The sequence below is a fragment of the Heterodontus francisci genome, chromosome 19, assembly GCF_036365525.1.
Source record: "Heterodontus francisci isolate sHetFra1 chromosome 19, sHetFra1.hap1, whole genome shotgun sequence".
Lineage (NCBI taxonomy): Eukaryota > Metazoa > Chordata > Chondrichthyes > Heterodontiformes > Heterodontidae > Heterodontus > Heterodontus francisci.
The window spans coordinates 88,355,462-88,370,328 of NC_090389.1; the positions used below are offsets into that span (position 1 = coordinate 88,355,462).

A 14,867-nucleotide genomic window follows, 5' to 3' on the forward strand; every position below is an offset into this window, starting at 1 on the left:
TGGCCGATGCATTTGCTTTAATTTATATCAGTTTCCCAGGGGAGAACCTTTCCTCATCACCCCCACAAATCCGAAAAGGACAAAGGGTGGGAAGGTGATTGGAGCCCAAGCAGTCCTGGGAGAGAAAGAAAAGCAGGAGACACAAGGGGTCCTCTTCTAGCCAAAAAGGTAGATGTTGTGAGCAAGAGTGAGACCCGGAAACCTGTGTGCTTCCATTGTAATAAAGCAGGGCATTTAAAAGCTTACTGCTGGAAACTAAAGGGAAAGCCTGTAGGGTTAATCAGGGTACACCCACTCAGTGAAGAAGGGAACCTGATGGAAAGCACAGCAGAACAAGCTGTGGCTTTAACTGCAGTAAGAGTGAGACCCAGGAGGCTTACTACCACAAGTGCAGAAAAATTTAATAGGATTCCTGAAGGTTATCAGGATTTCGTGTCTGAAGGGAAAGTAACCCCATACCCCTCGAGTGGGGCAAGCAAGCCCATAGTAACTCTCAGGGACACAGGGGCCACCTTTTACTGGGAAAAGACCTGACCTTTCCCCCAGAGAGTGCAGTGAACACCAGAATGGTGGTGAATGGTATTGGAGGGCAGTGTATGTCTGCACCTGTACACTGGGTGCACCTGGAGTGCGACCTAGTTTCAGGACCGGTGACTGTAGGGATTGTCCCTAGTTTGCCTGTGAACGGGGTTGATCTGCTCCTCGGTAATGATCTGGCGGGGGTGAAGGTAGTAGCCCCCCCAGTAGTGAAAGAAAGGCCGCAGAAGGTCAGAGACCGGGCAGTGGCAGGATACAGACCCCTGCAGTTTCCCTGAATGTGTAGTGGATCAGGCCATGATCAAACCAGCTCCCCCAGAGGAGACTGAATTGGCACTGCAGGCAGATGACCAGGTCTGTCTGTCTGAGACTTTCTTTGGAAAGTTAGGAGACCCAGGGAATGAATTATATGGATTTTCCCTAGCTGAGGCTCAGCAAGCTGACCCAGTATTGTGAGAGTTAGCACAGGCTGCCCAGTCTGAAAGTAAAGCAGAGGGAGTCCCTGATTGTTACTATTTAAAGAATGAGGTACTGATGAGGAAATGGAGTTCTCCTCACAGACCTGAGAGCAAGGAGTGGACAGTAGTTCACCAGTTCGTATTGCAACAGAGATACCGGAGAGAAATATTAACAAGGGCCCACGAGACAACAGTGGCTGCACATGTCAATATACAAAAGACCAAAGCCCACATAAGACAGCAGTTTGACTGGCCAAAACTCCACAAAGATGTGGTGGAGTACTGCAGGAGTTGCCACATGTGCCAAGTTGAGGGGAAACCCCCAACCTACAGTGAAACCTGCACCCCTAATTCCTGTACCAGTGTTAGGAGGACCCTCCAGCAGAGGGCTGGTGAACTGTAAGGGACCCCCGCTGAGAACAAAAAGGGACAGCCAGGCACACGGCTAGCAAAAGTTTAGAAAGAGAAGGGGAAAAAGTGACCAAGAGGACCGGTTAAAGGAATTCCGGGAGGAATCCCAGATGAAAACCCCTACTGTCCGGTTAGCCAATCCTGAAAAATGTGAAAAGTTAGACCCCATATCCTCCTACGTAAATGCAGACACTAGAAGCACCCCACCAGAGTTGCTAACAGTGTTTACAGGAACCTGCAGAGACAAAGAAAGACCTCTAGGGGGTACAGAAACCTTGAAGGTGATGTCTCACCTAGTTGAAGTGCCACAGGGGAGTGCAGTAGAGTCTGCATAAAAACTGCAGGCAGGAGTGTCCTCTGGGACAAAGGGGAGATTAGCAAATAATCCTCCCCCACAGTCAGGAAAAAAAGAGAACAACCCATCCCCCAAAGTCAAAAGCCTTTGCATGACTCAGCAAGGCACTGAGAGTTCAGGATAGACCCGCCCACTACTGACTCTCCTGGGAAAAAAATTACCTCAGCAGGAACAAAGACCCAAGGCAGCCATGGAAATGGGCAAAAGAAAGAGAAACTTCCCCAAAAAAGAACCACATGTTTATTGGGATGCCAAAAAAGGGGTGATTTTAATAAGTTTTAGGACTTGTGAATGAATGAGAGAAATGCATGTTTTTTTCCGTATCTTATATTTTTCTCTCAACCCTTTTAATGAAATGCGCCTTTTCTCAAATTGCATTTCATTCCACTGGGTGTGGCGGTGTCATGCAAGGCCCCCACTTGCCAAGAATGAGGCACATTAATTTTGTCATGAACATTAATTTTAAACTGTTACTGAAGTGAAGAAAGGACTTGTTAAACAGATCAGCCATGGCTGGAAAAAAGTATTTACATACCAACAGACATCAAAGGTGAGGAAGTGCAATCCAGGGCCTGCTAAGGAGGATACAATCCACAAGGGCCAGGACTGGCTAGACCAGCTGGTCACATGGCTACCTGGCTGTTCCAGGGTTTTATTTTGAACTGGCCACAGAGAGTTTTTTTTTAGAACATTAGAACATTACAGCGCAGTACAGGCCCTTCGGCCCTCGATGTTGCGCCGATCATCTGACCTACACTATTCCATTTTCATCCATATGTCTATCCAATGACCACTTAAATGCCCTTAAAGTTGGCAAGTCTACTACTGTTGCAGGCAGGGCGTTCCACGCCCCTACTACTCTCTGCGTAAAGAAACTACCTCTGACGTCTGTCCTATATCTTTCACCCCTCAACTTAAAGCTATGTCCCCTCGTGTTTGCCATCATCATCCGAGGAAAAAGACTCTCACTATCCACCCTATCTAACCCTCTGATTATCTTGTATGTCTCTATTAAGTCACCTCTCCTCCTCCTTCTCTCTAACGAAAACAACCCCAAGTCCCTCAGCCTTTCCTCGTAAGACCTTCCTTCCATACCAGGCAACATCCTAGTAAATCTCCTCTGCACCCTTTCCAAAGCTTCCACATCCTTCCTATAATGCGGTGACCAGAACTGCACGCAATATTCAAGGTGCGGCCTCACCAGAGTTTTGTACAGCTGCATCATGACCTCGTGGCTCCGAAACTCGATCCCCCTACTAATAAAAGCTAACACACCATATGCCTTCTTAACAGCCCTATTAACCTGGGTAGCAACTTTCAGGGATTTATGTACCTGGACACCAAGATCTCTCTGCTCATCTACACTACCAAGAATCTTCCCATTAGCCCAGTACTCTGCATTGCTGTTACTCCTTCCAAAGTGAATCACCTCACACTTCTCCGCATTAAACTCCATTTGCCATCTCTCAGCCCAGCTCTGCAGCCTATCTATGTCCCTCTGTACCCTACAACACCCTTCGACACTATCCACAACTCCACCGACCTTCGTGTCATCCGCAAATTAACTAACCCACCCTTCTACACCCTCATCCAGGTCATTTATAAAAATGACAAACAGCAGTGGCCCCAAAACAGAACCTTGCGGTACACCACTAGTAACTAAACTCCAGGATGAACATTTGCCATCAACCACCACCCTCTGTCTTCTTTCAGCTAGCCAATTTCTGATCCAAAGCTCTAAATCACCTTCAACCCCATACTTCCGTATTTTCTGCAATAGCCTACCGTGGGGAACCTTATCAAACGCCTTACTGAAATCCATATACACCACATCCACGGCTTTACCCTCATCCACCTGTTTGGTCACCTTCTCGAAGGGAGTTTGAAGGGAGAACATCTGTTTGCTCCTGGATTGAGAAGATCTCTCCTGTCTGCTCCCATCTCTTTCTCACAAGCCTCTGAATCCACTGATGACACATGAACCCCAAGAGAGAAAAGTCTCCAAAAGCGAACAAGGTTTAAGAAGAATACTGGGCCCTAGTGAAAAGCAAGATCTACCTACAATCAAGGACTCTACAGTGAGCTCGAAGAACCGTAACAACAACTCTTCCGATATTGTCTCAAACCTTTCCATGTGAGTATCGCGTATGCATGTTAGCATGGGGTGCGGTGTGTATCCGTAGGCGTTAACCGAATTAGAGTTTAAGTTTAATAAAATTTCAGCTTCTTTATACCTAAGAAAGCCTGTTTGTGCTGGTTTCTTTGCCTTATAATTGGAAAGCAGTGAACAAGGATTCACCAAAGTGGGAGCGAAAATCATAGTGTGTAAAATAAAAAACCCTGTTGTGGTAAGACCAGGTGAAGACTGAAAGGGAACCCTGGACCCCTTTCTCACCTGCTCGTAACACTGTAATTTCTCAGTTTTGATAACATTAATTGCCACTTATTTTACCTTCTGGGCTTGGTGGAGGTGGGGCCCTCCTGATCAGACACTCTGTGCCACATGGATGACTCCCTGTGGCACAATCCAACCCCGCTGGAGCACCTCCCCCGCACCCCCCCCCTCCTCCTAATTGACCCCCAGCTCCCTCAGCAGGGCCCAGCCTATTTTCCCCAGCGAGGGACAGCAACCTCTCGCCTTTCAGGGCTGCATCCCTCTTGCTCTGATAGCTGGGTGCAGTCCCAGCAGTGGCTACTGCTCTCGGTGACACTGCTGGGACTGAGGACCTACTGGCCCGCTGATTGGCCGGCAGCTCTTGGAGGCGGGACTTCCTGCCTCAGAGGGGCGGAGGTCCTGCCTGAGGCCAATTAAGGGCGTGGGCTGCGCAAAATCGCTGATGGCTTACAGGCCCGGCAGAGGCCAGCTCGCCTCCAACTATTCAGCCGGGTGGCCCAGCGCATCTGCTGCCATGTAACATTCCAGGTCACATGTCAATGTGTAGCTTGGTGTCAACATTTTTTTACGGACTAGAGAAGTAGGAGGGGGTGTCGTTTCTCCGCCCCTCGAGCCTGCTCCACCATTCTACCTCAACTCCACTTTCCCGCATTATCCCGATATCCCAAGATTCCCTTAGTGCTCAAAAATCTATCCATCTCAGTTTTGAATATATTCATCGGCGGAGTGTCCACTGCCCTCTGGGGTAGAGAATTCCAAAGATTCACCACCCTCTGAGTGAAGAAATTTCTCTTCATCTCAGTCCCAAATGGCCGACCCCTTATCCTGAGTCTGGGACCCCCCCACGTTCTAGACTCTCCAGCCCGGGGGGTGGGGGGAAGGGGGAACAGCCTCTCAGCATCGACCCTGTCAAACCCTCTCAGAATTTGATACCTTTCAATGAAATTTTGTTTGATATTGCTCCTGTGAGGCACCTTAGGGACATGAAAGGGGCTATATAAATGCAAGATATTGTTGTTGAATTCAACCATTGAGGCCACACCATAACAAACCCACTGACCTTTTGCTTCCAGTGATGGAAGCTCACGCAGATGAAACGTCTCAGACGGAGCCCCAACACGCTCCTGACTCGCGCCCCAGCCGCCTGCAAAGGAAGACTTGGTACCCGAAGCCGCTGCTCCTCCCTCCGCCACTCCCACCAACCCTGCTGTCTTCCGGATTACTGGCAGTGAGAGCAACGGGAATACCGCCAATTTCCAGTCGGCCGCCTGTGCAGGAGGATCCCAGGTATTGGTCAGCCGTATCACTGAGGTTGCTATCGACTCGTAACCTGTGGCAGTTTGTGGAGGGGAGTGGGGAAGGTGATTGTGGGGGGGGGAGGGGTGGAGGCAGAGTGTGAGGGGGACGGGGTGAGTGAGAAGGTGCAAGTGGGTGTTGGGCAGTGGGGAAGGAACAGTGGAGAAGGGGATAGTGGTGGAGGGGGCAGTGGGGGAGGGGTGAGGGGGAAGGTGGCAGTGGGGAAAGGGTCAGTCAGTGGGGGAGGGGCAATGGGGAAGGGTCAGTCAGTGGGGGAGCGGGCAGTGGGGGAGGGGACAGTGGGAGGGATGTGGGGGAGGGGGCAGTGGGGGAGGGGCAGTAAGTGGGGGAGGAGGTATGGGGGAGGGGGAAGTCAGTGGGGGAGGGGCAATGGGGGTAGGGTCAGTCAGTGGGGGAAGGGGGCAGTGGGAGGGATGAGTGGGGGAAGGGTCAGTCAGTGGGGCAGGGGCAATGGGGAAGGGTGAGTGGGGGGGGCAGTGGGGGAAGCATGAGTGGGAGAGGGGCAATGGGGGAAGGGTTAGTGGGAGTGGGGGAGGGGGTAGGATCTTTAATGTCACTGAAGGCTATTAAGGGCTAATTTTTTTTGTGTGTTTCACCAGAATGTTTGTCATAGTGAGAGAGACTTACGCTCCACCTAAGATGCCCGTGCCTACGCCCCTGGAAGAGAGGCTGCTAAAGGAACGGTTCCCGAACTACAAGCTCCCGTTTGCTAAGCACAGTCCCAGGCTGATTGAGAGGAAAATCTACACCCCAATCTTTGAATCCACCTGTATCCCTGAGAAATGACCAACTGACCCAAAGAAGGTCTGGTGTTCATGGCCTCACTCCTCCCTCCTATTTCTGTAACTTCCTCCACCCCCCTATTTCTGTAACTTCCTCCACCCCTATCTCTGTAACCTCCTCCACCCCTACAACCCTCCGAGATCTCTGCCCACCTCCAAATCTGGTCTCTTGAGCTTCCCCAAATTTAATCGCTCCATCATTGGCGGCCGTACCTTCAGCTGCCTGGTCCCTAAGCTTTGGAATTCCCTCCCTACACCTCGCCTACTCTTTACCTCGCTCTCCTCTGCTTTGCAATCTCTCTTTTGATTAGTCGTGACTCCTCAGATACTGAAGCAGTCCCTGTAGAAATGCAGCAAGACCTGGACAATATCCAGGCTTGGGCTGAAAAGTGGCAAGTAACATTCGCGCCACACAAGTGCCAGGCAATGACCATCTCCAACATGAGAGAATCTAACCATCTCCCCTTGACATTCAACGGCATTACCATCGCTGAATGCCCCACTATCAACATCCTAGGGGCTACCATTGACCAGAAACTGAACTGGAGTAGCCATATAAATACCGTGGCTACAAGAGCAGGTCAGAGGCTAGGAATCCTGTGGCGAGTAACTCACCTCCTGACTTGCCAAAGCCTGTCCACCATCTACAAGGCACAAGTCAGGAGTGTGATGGAATACTCTCCACTTGCCTGGTTGGGTGCAGCTCCAACAACACTCAAGAAACTCGACACCATCCAGAACAAAGCAGCCCGCTTGATTGGCACCCCATCTACAAACATTCACTCCCTCCACCACCGACGCACAGTGGCAGCAGTGTGTACCATCTACAAGATGCACTGCAGCAATGCACCAAGGCTCCTTAGACAGCACCTTCCAAACCCACGACCTCTACCCCCTAGAAGGGCAAGGGCAGCAGATGCATGGGAACACCACCACCTGCAAGTTCCCTTCCAATCCTGGAACTCCCTTCCTAACAGCACTGTGGGTGTACCCACACCCGAAGGACTGCAGCGGTTCAAGAAGGCAGCTCACCACCACCTTCTCAAGGGCAATTAGGGATGGGCAATAAATGCTGGCCTAGCCAGTGACGCCCACATCCCATGAATGAATTTTTAAAAAGTCACACCTCTCAATTTTGTAGCCAGTTTGCTATCTATTCTGCAACTTGACCCCTGACTCCTCATGTTCTAACCTTCATCAAGAGCCCACCACCTGGTACTTTATCAAAGGCCTTTTGAAATTACAAATATATTACATCTACTACATCGTCCTTATCTCCTCTTTTTGTTACTTCTTCAAAGTATTCAATAAGATTGGTTAAGTGTGACCTTCCCTTTTTGAAATTGGTGCTGACTATTATATTTTCAGTTTCTCGATATTTTTCTATCGGAACACAAGAGCAGGAGGAGGCCAATGGCCCCTCCCGGCCTGCTGTGCCATTCAACTAGATCATGACTGATCTGATTACGGTCTCAACTCCACTTTCCTGTCTGTCCCCCATAACCCTTGAATCCCACAGGAACATTATCACATCATTGAGTAAAGATTCAATTATCTTTCCTACCACCAAGATTACGTTAATTGAGCAATGACATGAGCTTCCCGCCAGTCTTCGCTCAGTACTGCCTTTTCTAATCGACTGTTGTATGTGTGTTATAGAGCTCTGTCATCTCTTCCATAACTTATTTTAATATGTTTAATCTTCACAACCAAACAATAGTTTACAAGTCAGAGGCAGTCGAGATCAAACTGGGTCCAGTTCTGGTGATTTATAATTTAACCCTTTCACCCTGGTATCATTCTGGTGAATCTGTGCTGCTCCCTCTCCAAGGCCAATATCTCCTTCCTGAGATGCAGGGCCCAGAACTGAACACAGTTACTCCAGGTGGGGTCTGCCTCTTATGTAAATTAACTATCTGATGACGGGTGTCATTACCAGTTAAAGTAACGGGCGCTTCCTCTTCCTTCTTAGAGGGGCACAGCCAATAAAAACGTAAGTGAAATGTACATTTATTTAAAATTTTGATTCTGGATGTTGATGAAGCATCCCGGTCCCCACAGGCCTCAAGCATTCCAATGGACACCATGTGTTCCCTCTCCCTGAACACCATGTGCTCCCTCTCCATGACCACCATGTGCTCCCTCTCCCTGAACACCATGTGCTCCCTCTCCGTGGACACCTTGTGCTCCCTCTCCCTGAATACCATGTGCTCCCTCTCCCTGAACACCATGTGCTCCCTCTCCGTGAACACCATGTGCTCCCTCTCCCTGAATACCATGTGCTCCCTCTCCGTGGACACCATGTGCTTCCTCTCCCTGAACACCATGTGCTCCCTCTCCCTGAACACCATGTGCTCCTTCTCCATGGACACCATGTGCTCCCTCTCCGTGAACACCATGTGCTCCCTCTCTCTGAACACCATGTGCTCCCCCTCCCTGAACACCATGTGCTCCCTCTCCGTGAACACCATGTGCTCCCTCTCCCTGAACACCATGTGCTCTCTCTCCGTGAACACCAGGTGCTCCCTCTCCATGGACACCATGTGATTCCTCTCCGTGAACACCATGTGCTCCCTCTCCCTGAACACCATGTGCTCCCTCTCCGTGGACACCATGTGCTCCCTCTCCCTGAACACCATGTGCTCCCTCTCCGTGAACACCATGTGCTCCCTCTCCGTGAACACCATGTGCTCCCTCTCCGTGAACACCATGTACTCCCTCTCCGTGAACACCATGTGCTCCCTCTCCGTGAATACCATGTGCTCCCTCTCCATGGACACCATGTGCTCCCTCTCCCTGAACACCATGTGCTCCCCCTCCCTGAACACCATGTGCTCCCTCTCCGTGAATACCATGTGCTCCCTCTCCCTGAACACCATGTGCTCTCTCTCCGTGAACACCATGTGCTCCCCCTCCCTGAACACCATGTGCTCCCTCTCCGTGAATACCATGTGCTCCCTCTCCCTGAACACCATGTGCTCTCTCTCCGTGAACACCATGTGCTCCCCCTCCCTGGACACCATGTGCTCCCTCTCCGTGAATACCATGTGCTCCCTCTCCCTGAACACCATGTGCTCTCTCTCCGTGAACACCATGTGCTCCCCCTCCGTGAACACCATGTGCTCCCTCTCCCTGAACACCATGTGCTCCCTCTCCCTGAACACCATGTGCTCCCTCTCCGTGAATACCATGTGCTCCCTCTCCCTGAACACCATGTTCTCTCTCTCCGTGAACACCAGGTGCTCCCTCTCCGTGGACACCATGTGCTCTCTCTCCGTGAACACCAGGTGCTCCCTCTCCCTGAATACCATGTGCTCCCTCTCCGTGAATACCATGTGCTCCCTCTCCCTGAACACCATGTGCTCTCTCTCCGTGAACACCAGGTGTTCCCTCTCCATGGACACCATGTGCTCCCTCTCCGTGAACACTAGCCAGAGCTCTCTACAGCTGTAGCATAACTTCCTCCCCTTGGTATTACAGCTGCCGTGGGGATAAAGGCCAACATTCCACTAGTCTTCCAAATTATTTATTGCAATTGTTCACTAGCTTTGAGGGCAGTGGCTGCTGAGGCAAAGAATTGATCTGGAAACAGCGCCACTCCAACCCGAGCTAAACTCAAACCCATCTTTTGCTTTTCAGCTTCCAGCGAACGTGAGAGAAATTCAGGAGATTTGGAGTCCCCAGAAAGCTAAGCATTGTGGAAAGTGAAATGCTGCATTGTTAAATGGTTGAAATAAAAGAGGCTGTTGTACAATTACAGTTTTTTAAATTTGTGAATGTTAGCTGTGCCTCTCTCAGGGAGTTGCCTGTCTTTTACCAGGATCTATTCCGAGTCTGGAACATGGTCGCCTCCAGTCTGGGCGCTCTCCCGCTGGCAGAGGAGAGCACCTCGGCAGTCCGGGCGGCCGGCTCTGGGGAAGGACTGACGGGCCTAGGAATAGCCGAAGCCCCTGGGACGCCCCTCCACTGCAGGTGACAAGGGGGCTTGGGAGAGCGGAGTGCTCCTGGCTGAGCTGAGCCCCGCTCGGCCGGAATTACTCATCGGACCCAGGTCATCGAAACCCTCCTCGGGAGCTGGTCCCACACAACCTGAGCCGCCTCTCGGAAATGCCCTCCGTGCCATTCCACGTGGCGTGGAGGGATTTCCTGTACGAGCTGCTCCTGCACACTTCCTCGCGCTCGTCAGCTGCCCGGACATGCCGTGGCGGTCCGTGTTGCCAACTTGCGGCGAGAGGAAACCTCGGTGGAGGCGTCTTTACTCGGGAGTCCTCCCCCTTTACATCGGGGACCTGGGGTGGCGGGTGCTGCACAGGGCAATCCCGTACAATAGATTTTTAAGTAGGTTCACCGATTCCCAGGCTGCCTCTAATTTCTGCAGCCTGGACAAGTCTGCGTTCCACATATAAACGGAGTGTGTGAGGTTGCAGCCCCTCTTTAAATACTCAAATGGGCTGCTCCCGATCCATGGGAATCTGGTGTGGAGTGGGGTGGGCCGGGAGGCGGATCTCCTCTTCGTCTGCTCCTGGGCCTGGCCAAGGTGGCAAATCACAGGTCCAGGCTGTGGGCTATCGGGGGGTCCGTCCTCTCTGATTGCCTGCCCCTCTTCCGAGGTTACGCTCGCACTCGGGTGTCCCTGGAGAAGGAGCATGCGGTGTCTGCCGTTTGAGGCCTTCCACGACCGGTGGGGATCGCAGGGACTGGAGTGCATCATCGATGCCGAGAATGGCATTTTAATTTGAGTTTTCTTTTATTGATTTGATTTTAATAAAGTAATTTTATAAAATGTATATAAGGGGGGGCCTAGGGAATAAAGGCCCCGTCAAGCAAAATAAAAGAGGCCTGGGGCGTAAAGGCCACCTTATATATTGAGAAAAATGGGTTCGATACAGAGTAAAGCTCCCTCTACACCAGGGGTGTCCAATCTTTTCACGTGGGGGTCCACATTACAATTTTTGTCTTAAATGGAGGGCCAGTGAAACAAGTTTGGAGATAAAGGCATTAAAAATTTATCTTACTATTAATCAAAGCAACAACAAATGTGCATTTTTATGAAGATGCTTTAAACGAGAAGATTAATTTATTGACTTACTTTATCGTCACTAAATTGGACACTGATTTTTTGCTTGCACAAGTAGTCAATCTCTGCCCGCACACATCTTATAGTGATGCGGAGTATTCTGGATAGATGTCCATCTATCAGGAATGATCTTGATTACTCTGTCTCTCTGTTCCCCTTCTCCCTCTCTCTCTGTTCCCCTTTCTCTCTCTCTCTCTTTGCCCCGTCTCTCTATGTTCCTCCCTCTCTCTCTGTTCACCCCGTTCTCTCTCACTCTTCTCTTTCTCTGTCTGCATCCTCTCTCTCTCTGTTCCCCCTCTCTGTATCTCTCTGTTCGCCTCCCCTCTCTCTCTGTTCCCCCTCTCTGTCTCTCTGTCTCTCAGGTCCCTTCTCTCTCTCTCTGTTCCCCTTCTCTCTGTCGCTCTGACAATTGCAGGGAGCGGGAACACTCAGCACAGCAGTTTTGTAGTTGGTCAGTTATTTAAAAAAAAAAAAAATTGCATGTCAGTTTCACAGCTGACGGGTGTTGAGAGCGGGAACAGCCGTTTCCCATCTTCGGACAGATTCGAGGTTTTCCAATGGGTTTTTTAAAAAGTCCCGAAGTCAGCACCTGTCAGCTATGAAATTGACTTGCGATTTAAAAAAAAAACTTGTCTGAAAGAAGACAATGGAAAATTTCTCTTCTCTGAAATATATCCATAGGCCGAATGGAAACCTTTGGCAGGCCGGATCCTGGCCCACAGGTGGTATGTTGGACAACCCTGAGCTACACTGTTCCAGCCTGAATTCTTCATTATTACACCACACCATGATTTCTTTTCTATTTCCCGCACCAGTCTTCCCTTGGCTTAACTGAGTAATTGTGCCAGTTAGGGTCAAGTGCCAAAACCACTGTGAAGTGGGGTGAGATGGCTAAACTCATTTCACAAGGGAACCTTACAGCCTGCAGACTGACCTTTCATTCCTTCAGCCTGGGCTTGAAATTGTACCCATGTCCCAGGCATGAAAGCCAGATGTGACCATCCTGCTGTAGCACTCAGTTCCAGTGAAACTAGATGTTTCAATGGCTTGTATTAAGGTAGTAGACATGGTCTATATTCTATGTTTGTACAGTGAAGCTTGCTCTGCAGTCAGGACCCACTTCTACCACACAAAGGGCAGTGGAAATCTCCAACTCTGACACCCAATACACTGAGGGTGCTGGGGATCAATTAGACCTTTCAAGATGGAGATCAATCAATTTTTGTTGGAGTAAGGGTCGGGTATCAAGGAATATGGAGTAAAGATGGGTAATTGGAGCTCAGGTGTAGATCAGCAATGATCTAACTGAATGGATGGAACAGGCTGGAGGGGCTGAATGGCCTCCTCCTGTTACTATGAAGTGTTTTGTTTCTGTTATGACACTGCAGTTTCACAAGGTCATGTTACATGACCAATAGCATATTCCCCGGGACTCTCCCCTCCCACCACTTCCTGCAATCACCACCACCTCCTGCCTTCACTTACCGTCCTGTCGGCCGTAGCAGTCCGATATTGGTTGTCAATTCTGTGAGTTGCATTGGGATGCAGGTGGGGCTCCACCAGTTGACCATCCAGTGTTAAGGTCGTGTTTCTAAATTACAAGTGTTTGCTTTGAGTGTGCGTATTGTGTGTTGTCACATACACCGGAAGCTCGATGATACAACAATTATGGACTAACTCTGGAAGAGTTTGGAAAACTGACTGGCTTTAAAAAAAATGAACTTTTATTTTAAAAAGTGAACACTGGTCCAAAATGGCCACCAAAGAAAAGGGGATTGGCCTTTTGTGCATTCAAACTGGCTGACAAAGACAAAGGATAAATCTTCAAACCTAAGAGGTGTCAGTTGAACCCATCCTGCACCTATCCTAAAACATTCCAAAATCAAATGTCGTCTTCTGAAACAAAGAAGTTGTGAAGGAGCCACGTCCTGGGCCATTGTGCAATCACCATGAGGGAGAGACCAGAGTATCACCTAACAGGAGATGAGAGATAACAGTTTTATCTTAAAAAAAAGACAGCCAGCGAGAGGGAGAGACAGCAAGAAGCAACATCCTAACAGCTTGTGTTCCAGCCAAGCCAGAAAGCACATGCCCTGCTGCAGAATCCTACATCTACATTATACAGCAGTGAGAGCTAGAAGTGACCCACCCTCTTCAATCAAGAGAGAAATCTACAATCATCTCAGGCCTGCATCCATTGAGAACTTGAAAGCAAAATACTGCAGATGCTGGAAATCTGAAATAAAAACCAAGTGCTGAGTTCTGTTGAAAGGTCACTGACCTGAAACGTTAACTCTGCTTCTCTCTCCACAGATGCTGCCAGATCTGCTAAGTACTTCCAGCACTTTCTGTTTTTATTCTATTGAGAACTTGATTTCCAAGAGAATTCAACAGGTTTATCGTAATCTCCGCAACCCCCCCCCCCCCAACTACAGTCACCTTCCTTTATCCCTTCTCTGCCTCTTGTGTGCGAGCGAGTGCGTGAGTGGATGTGGTTGTGGCAATTTCGGGATAAGGTGTATTGATCAATAATCAATTGACTTTCTGTTTTTAAAACCTACAAGAAACCCTGTCACTGTCTGTTTATTTGAAAAATAAAACACCAAGGGGCTAAACTCTAATACAAATACACTTGCTGCGGTCAGGTGGGCAGTTGAACAGTGGGAGCTGCCCAGGTCACACCATGTGGTCGTAACAGTGTTCATCTATGTGCAGATATCCATCATTCAACTGCAAAGACAGAGAGATTTGCATTTCTATAGCACCTTTCACCGCCTCAGCACGTCACAAAGCACTTTACACCAATGAAGCACTTTTGAAGTGTAGTCATTGTAACAATGTAGGAAACACAGCAGACAATTTGAGTACAGCAAGATCCCACAACCAGAAATGTGATAATGACCAGATAATCTGTTTTAGTGATGGTGATTGAGGATAAGGGGTGGCACAGTGGTTAGCACCGCAGCCTCACAGCTCCAGCGACCCTGCGTTCAGTTCTGGGTACTGCCTGTGCAGAGCTTGCAAGTTCTCCCTGTGACCACGTAGGTTTCCGCTGGGTGCTCTGGTTTCCTCCCACAGCCAGAGACTTGCAGGTTGATAGGTAAATTGGCCATTGTAAATGGCCCCTAGTGTAGGTAGGTGGTAGGAGAATTGAGGGAAGGTGGGGATGTAAGGGAATATGGGATTAATGTAGGATTAGTATAAATGGGTGGTTGTTGGTCAGCACAGACTTGGTGGGCCGAAGGGCCTGTTTCAGTGCTGTATCACTCTATAAATATTGGCCAGGAGAGCTCCCCTCCTCTTCTTTGGAATAGTCACTATGGTATCTTTTATGTCCACCTGAGAGAGCAGGCAGAGATCTCGGTTTAAAGTCTCATCCAAAAGACAGCACCGTTGACAGTGCAGCATTCCCTCAGTACTGCACTGCTGTGTCTGCCTTGATGTTTGTATTCTAGTCCTGGGATGGGACATGAACCCACAATACTGTGATTCAAAGGCAAGAGCAGTACCCACTGAGCCACAGCTGACATACCAG

The 14,867-nt window shown here is 49.5% G+C and overlaps 2 protein-coding genes across 2 annotated transcripts in view; one reads left to right on the forward strand and one right to left on the reverse strand.

Annotated features, from left to right (window-relative positions):
- LOC137380352 (uncharacterized) overlaps positions 1–9,990 on the forward strand; it is a 142,305-nt gene extending 132,315 nt beyond the window's left edge. The window contains exons 11-13 of the mRNA XM_068052280.1: positions 5,230–5,443; positions 6,073–6,277; positions 9,895–9,990. Of these exons, the coding sequence (XP_067908381.1) occupies positions 5,230–5,443; positions 6,073–6,259 (401 nt within the window). The 3' untranslated portion in view covers positions 6,260–6,277; positions 9,895–9,990. The remainder of the gene's footprint in view (positions 1–5,229; positions 5,444–6,072; positions 6,278–9,894) is intronic.
- Positions 7,496–9,662, reverse strand: LOC137380353 (trichohyalin-like). Its single transcript, XM_068052281.1, has 2 exons — positions 8,192–9,662; positions 7,496–7,638 (listed from the first exon to the last, which is right to left on the reverse strand). The coding sequence occupies exons 1-2, from the start codon at positions 9,660–9,662 to the stop codon at positions 7,496–7,498; spliced, it is 1,614 nt and encodes a 537-aa protein (XP_067908382.1).
- Positions 9,991–14,867: the final 4,877 nt, after the last annotated feature.